The 6786-nt window shown below is 35.9% G+C and overlaps 1 protein-coding gene across 2 annotated transcripts in view; it reads left to right on the top strand.

Moving 5' to 3' along the window:
- LOC120629173 (protein yellow-like) overlaps nt 1–6786 on the top strand; it is a 51136-nt gene extending 44350 nt beyond the window's left edge. For both annotated transcript variants that reach the window (XM_039898001.1, XM_039898002.1), the window contains exons 5-8: nt 1276–1462; nt 1756–1950; nt 2979–3111; nt 4432–6786. In XM_039898001.1, coding sequence (XP_039753935.1) covers nt 1276–1462; nt 1756–1950; nt 2979–3111; nt 4432–4542 — 626 coding nt within the window. In that variant the 3' untranslated portion in view covers nt 4543–6786. The remainder of the gene's footprint in view (nt 1–1275; nt 1463–1755; nt 1951–2978; nt 3112–4431) is intronic.

Raw genomic sequence — 6786 nt, forward strand, 5'->3', positions numbered from 1 at the left:
TACGAGATATATTTAAGTAAATAGTATATAAGTATAAGTATTAACTGGACAATATCAGAGGGTTCTACTGCTTCAATCTTTTGCTGTATATTTGGCGCGTATTTCATTTTTCACTGCAAATTGCAGTGGGCGTGGATAATTACATCGTACAACCTATAAATAACATTATATCAGTTCACTATTTGTGTCTTTGTTATATACCGACCCATTAAAAAGATTAAGAGCAAAGATGGAAATAGCTTTGACTCAATTTGTCTGCGTTCGCAATACCGAGACAAATGTTAAAACACTTGAAGTTGCACCAATCCCACTGCCCAGTTCTAAGATCTTGATTACCGACTTATGATTGTCCTAAACTTCGTTGGTTTCATACCTTTAGTATTTCGTAACCTACACATCAGCTGAACAGAAATACCTATTTCTTGAGTAGTAAATAAATAATTCAGCCCGCTGAATTATGAAGAATTGTAGTTTAAAAAATGTAATCGCTTAGCGAAACTTCTTTGCGGTAGGGTGGTAAGAGTTTCCGCCTAACCCAAGGTGATTTTAGGTATTGGATCCCTTTGCTTGTTCCAACCATACACTCAGCCCAAACTCAATCCTGGAAGAGTCTTATTTCCAAGCTTGCCATCAAACCCGAGTACCAGTCGGTACGAGTACCAGTTAACACAGTCAGAAAAAACTCTTTTCGACTGTAATAGGGATTGGAGCTTCTAAACTATATTAATGACCAATTAAAGTCTATTAAATATTAGCAAAAGAAAAACGTGTCGCAAAAATATCTGAAAGTACAAATACTAAGAACTTTAACCTTAAACCCTACCAAATTACGCCCAAAAAGTAAAAGCTATAAAACAATAAAATATCTACGTTCTCATCTTAAGTTGTTATGTACAAACTTGAAAATATATCTTATATCTTTCTCTCGGAATCTCGGAATCGGCTCCAACGATTTTCATGAAATTTAGTATACAGGGGGTTTCGGGGGCGATAAATCGATCTAGCTAGGATTCATTTTTAGAAAATGTTATTTAATTTGTGTTTTCCGGTAATAACTGAACAGAAATTGGTCGAAAGTGCCCGATTTAATTTAATATAGCTATAATATTCGTGTGATGTTCAGAGGATAGCCGTATACGTATGCCCAGAAACTCATGAAGCTGGCGCTATCTGGATAGGCAAGCTTTATCTATTGAACTAAATAGCTTTTGGTTCACCAGACATGCATACCATTTACTGTGAGACGATGAAAAATGTTGTGTATTTTCTTTTCAGGTATTATCGTATATGATGCTCGCAGGGACAACGCCTGGCGCGTGACCCACGCCTCCATGTACCCTGATCCGGATCTCGGCGAATACGACATTGGTGGTGACAAGTTCACCCTCATGGACGGAGTTGTAGGCATCACCCATTCTCCTGCACAGGGGCTTGTGTACTATCAGCCTTTGGCTACTGACAGGTAAGATTTAGTTATGTTTTCAGCTGAGAATAAAGGTATATTTTTGCGTACCATCTTTTAAGCATAATTTTCAAAGACGACCGTGTGCTCAAGTCTTCAAAAGATTTAGTCGGGTGAATCTACCCGCACTAAAGTTCACCTTCAAACAGAATAGTTTTGAATAGTTTAAAAATGGAAGGAAAAAGGATAAAATACACAATTATGATTTTATACCGTTTTGAATTTCGTTAGTAGTTCACTAAATAGGTACATACAGTTTAAACTCCTATAACAGAAAAATCTCTTTTTTCTAGAATTTTCAGCGTTTCCACCGCAGTACTACAGTCAGGCCCTCCAGCAGAAGGCGCCGATTTGCCCGTAAACCTAGTTGGGCGCAAATCATCCCAAGGCCTCGGAATAGCAGTCGATCCTCGTGACGACACAGTCATCTTCAGTCCCATGACAGAAAACGCAATTGCTGCCTGGAATCCTATTACTAATTCGCACAGGTACTAAAATTATAAATTATTTAAGTAGTTTGAGATGGTTAAGAAGGGGGAAGCTTATTCGGATGAAGATCCTTTACATTTCTATATTACTGTCGTGAAACTCAATATTCTGCAAATATAAAGATTTATATCATGAACCGATGGACGTTCACTGGTGGGCATAGGTGTTTTGTAGAGGTACACCTCACAGTCTTGTGCCAACTGGCCCCTTTTAGCTGCTCTTCTGAATGTCTTCAGATGCCTATTCACCACTGGACACCTCCACACAGGACTGCCCCTCGGATGGATATGGAATTCGTCAAACGTAGACTATTATTCATGACAGATGAAAGTAATTCCTCATTCCGTAGTTATTGCTGTTAAGTTCGTTAAGGCGTTGTGCCATTGGAAAAACAAAGCCTACTGCAATGTTTTACAAAAACTACAACACAGGAACACTACTATCACTAGTTTTTCGTCCTCGCATAGTGTAAGGTATCTAATTATTATGCTTAGGCATTTAATGGTATGTAATTAAAATTAGTAGTTAGTAAAGCCGAACAAAATAATAAAAAAACAAGCTTTCATTAAACGATTTTTTCCATAATAAAATTAGTTTTCTAGCAATCCTGTAAATTGTCAATAGTTAACTTACGAGGTATTGACCGATATAATTATTTGACCGCAATCGTAGTTTCATGGTAAAGGACTACCATGATTCATCACCACCGTGTTCTGTATAGTTTTCACACACCAATATCTTCTATTACATGTTACCAGTGCCTTCCCGTGACTTTCTTGATGTCGTCTGCCCACATGGTAGAGTTCTACGTGCTACTGCGCTTTCCAGATCGGGGTCACTACTTCAGCAACTATGTTGTCTTATCATATTTTGTGACGCAGAGATGATGCGAGCACAGCACTTTCCATTTCACACTGAGTGACAACTAGGCTTCAATCCATTCTGTTGTTTGAAAGAATACTTCGTTGTCCTATGAATAAGTTTTATTTGTAGTTGAAATATATTATATAAAACCTTTTGTTGGCAGAGTGCTGGCGCAGGATCCTGATAAACTACAGTTCTGCGCGGAGGTGAGGTGGGCGGAACGTGACAACGGCGCCGTGTGGGCCCTATCTTCTCGCTTCCATAAATACTTCAAGCGTACTGTTTCCAAGCATGAGGTAAGAACAAGATTCTATATTACGGTCTAGTCGATGATGGGCGTGTCCTAAATGCGTGTTGTTTTTTCGCATTTTGACATGATTGCTTTTCATTTAGAGAAGAGGCGGTTGACTTACTCTATCCCCTACCCCCAAACGCTTTAGGGACGGGGCGAAAAAAAGATTTTCATTAATGTATACACACAAAAATAGCATAAGCAAAAATTAAAATAGCACTTAAACTTTACGAATCTCTGTGATATATCTAAATCTGAGTAAAACTCTGTCAATCGCATACTAAGTGAGCATTCTTAGCTATCCTATAGATATCGACCATGCATCAAAACCATAAGTATGATCATCACTTTTCTAAGTACTGTTATACACCATTAATTTTTCCGTATTCGGGAAATAGAGGATGATCGTTAAGGGTTAAATATCCTCTGAAAAAAAATCATACTATTGCATCATGACATCAAATTTAGTTTTTATTGCTTAAGTATTTTTTATATCCTGTATGTTATAAAGCATATTGTTATAAATACAATATACTTAATCACGGAATCACGCCTAGATATACTTAGGAGGTATACGGATGTTTTACGGAATTCCAATTTAGTCATCACAGTATAAAACGAATTGGAAATCCCACTTGAGGCCTGCGTTATGAAATTATTCATATATCCTTGCATGATTTTACAGAGGTCGTGGTTACATCCTCGCACCTCTTCTAGTTTGTGCCGAAACCAAACATAATTTTTATATATCATATCGTTATTTCTTAAATGCATTACAATATAACTGGCAACTTACTATTTATGTATGCTAGCAGCTAACTTCAGGGACATCATGAAGTTAGAATTGGAATGTACTTTAATGCTATACGGCCTAACCCTGTTGGGTTTTATAATACATACTCCGTAACATTATTATATATATATATATATATATATATATAATATATATATATATATAATATATATATATATATATATATATATATATATAATATATATATATATATAATATATATATATATATAATATATATATTTTATTTATATATTTGTATAATTTTAAATATTTGCACCACCTACCTCTTTTCTATGTTTTTTCCTACGCCATTGGTTGCCTGGAAGAAATCGCTATGCAGCGATAAGGCCACCAAATTGTACTCTCTTGATATGTATTTATATCTCTGTAACTACTTTTTTTTCTTTGGTGTACAATAAAAGTGTATTCATTCATTCATTATTACTGATAATGGTTTATAAAATGTATATTCAATTTAAATGAATTAAAAGAGCGAGCGAGAATTGTAAACCCAATGTTTTATTTCCAGATTAACGTACGTATTGTGCGTGTCGTGGAACCCGGATATGGGGGCGGCTACGTCAGTGTCCAGCCGCAAATCCTTCGTCGATCGGCCAACTTTACACAATCTTTATTCTAAGCAAACAAAACTTAATTCTTAAGCCCGTATTATTAAGTGCAGCTTTTAATAAAAGACAATGCCGATTCAAAGTGTCATTGATACCATAGCATAACTTAGAAATTCGTATTGCAAAATCATACTTAGGGCGTTTTCAGATTAGGCATATTTTCGGCGCGTGCAAGCTCGTATTTTGTCGCTCGTACTTTTTATCCAAATATTTTGACGAACTAGTGTGGTTCAGGCGCGGTGCGATTGCCCGATTTAGTAAGTTTATCATCAAGTAGCCAACTGTTTTTTTAAACAAAACACGTAATTTGTTGGCGTAGTTTTAAACTATTTCTGTCAATTTGTTCGCCACTAAGATAATAATAGTTGTCGCCAGAGCAGGCGTTATTACAAATGTACTGTACGCAACGATAATACGTCCGGTACGTTAACGTCCTTCCAATACAATCTGATGTTTTTGAAATGTATAAACCTGTAAAAATGACTTGTGGACTTAAACGCAGCTTAAAAGTTAAATTTAATAGCTACTGCTTCAAATAATATTCGTGAATACGGGTTTGCCACCTTTCTATACTGATCTTGAGGGACCAATTTCTTTTTGAATTTCGTTTTGCTTGTCTGATTTTGCGATTTGGGCACGGATCTTAATGTTTGACCAAATGTCTTCCGTAGCCGAGCAAAAATAGACTTTTAAAACGGCAGATGTATTTAAACACAATAGTATATTGCCTTGGGTTTCGTTTACAATTTACGAGTTGCTGGATTTCAAAACTCGGCGTCTGCAGGCTTTAAATTTAGGTTTTACCTATTAATTATTTAACCAATCGCCATGTTTCGACCGTGCACTGTGTAGATAAGTTATAATTCTGTTGATACCTGTGAATCATTCACCGCATCTATTTTAAACAAATTACAAGTTTTTTTTAATGTCATTACTGGACTAAAAAGTTATTGAATGACTTCGCCGTTACGCATTACAATTTGACCTGTTTTTGTTTCCTTAATAAAAACAACTATCTTTAACGAATCAATTATGAATAGGTTTCTCGGCTGTTGTTCATGAAATCGTGCTTATCTTTTTAGAACAAGGTAATAAAGTGCACACATACTACTTCAAATGCCATGAAATTATATTTTCCTGTAGACTCATGCCACATGCATGTTACTATTGCAGGCTCAGATATTAGTCAAGCTTTTTCAAATAACCCACCAACGCATTATATTATATGTACATACAAATGTAACGATACAATCAGGGTGCATTAAAGTTAGCCGTCATGTGCCGCTCTACAGCAGAGTGCCATTGAAAGAGTATAATATACTAAGGGGCTGCTAGAAAATCATTAGCATTAGCAAACTGCATTGTGTTGGAAGCTAGAAAGGATGTGTTAGCTCTTCGGGGTTTGGCGTTTCGCAATAACATCGCTAGAATCTGAACTCTAGGTCTCAACGACAATCAGAGGGAACGCCAGTCTTAGAGCGTCTCCTCTGAAATTTGGACCGCAGTTTAGGATGACGTTGGGAGAGTGTTGGGAGTGGTCGGATTATGGTTAGTCCATACGCCCCCGATTACTCGTTGCAGAAATTAAATATATTCCCTTTTTTGACTAACGATTGCTATAGCAAATAAATAGTTAGACAATGATTTGTTTTCTTCTTTCAAATGCCAAATTACTGAAATCAGGAAGAGAGAAATAAGTGTGTCCACTATCTAAGTCACTGATTATAGTCTCTAGCCAATAGCCAATAGTCTCTCTATTGGCCTCTACCTTATAAACTAAGTTGAAAAAAAATTGTCATCGCTAACCTAATCTTGTACAATAATCTAAATTATTCGTGCGTCAATAGCAAGGCTTGTGGCACCCGCGTTATTATAAAATTGTAATAATGTTATTAAACCCCGCGCGATATGATTTCTAATTTGACTGCACCCTAGATGTTAGTTGAATATGTACTCCTAGGTACTAGCCGAGCAGTCACCTTTATTGTACCTTAAAGGCTGTAAATTTGATAAAAACGAAAGACCAGTAATCAAAACATTTTCTAGGCTTAATAATTTATCATAATTAATTTAAATATTAATTGCAGTCTACGGCATATTTAGTAAACCCATACATTTTATAAAAACTAGGGTCTAGTCTTGTTCACGTATGATCTTTTGGTACCAAATCTGCTGAATGATTTTTTTCTTCTTCCAATAAATTTCTTTATTCAAAAATACGTATGAATGCAATGAACGATAAAGCGTTTGTTTAA

This window comes from Pararge aegeria, chromosome 14 (assembly GCF_905163445.1).
Source record: "Pararge aegeria chromosome 14, ilParAegt1.1, whole genome shotgun sequence".
NCBI classification, from domain to species: domain Eukaryota; kingdom Metazoa; phylum Arthropoda; class Insecta; order Lepidoptera; family Nymphalidae; genus Pararge; species Pararge aegeria.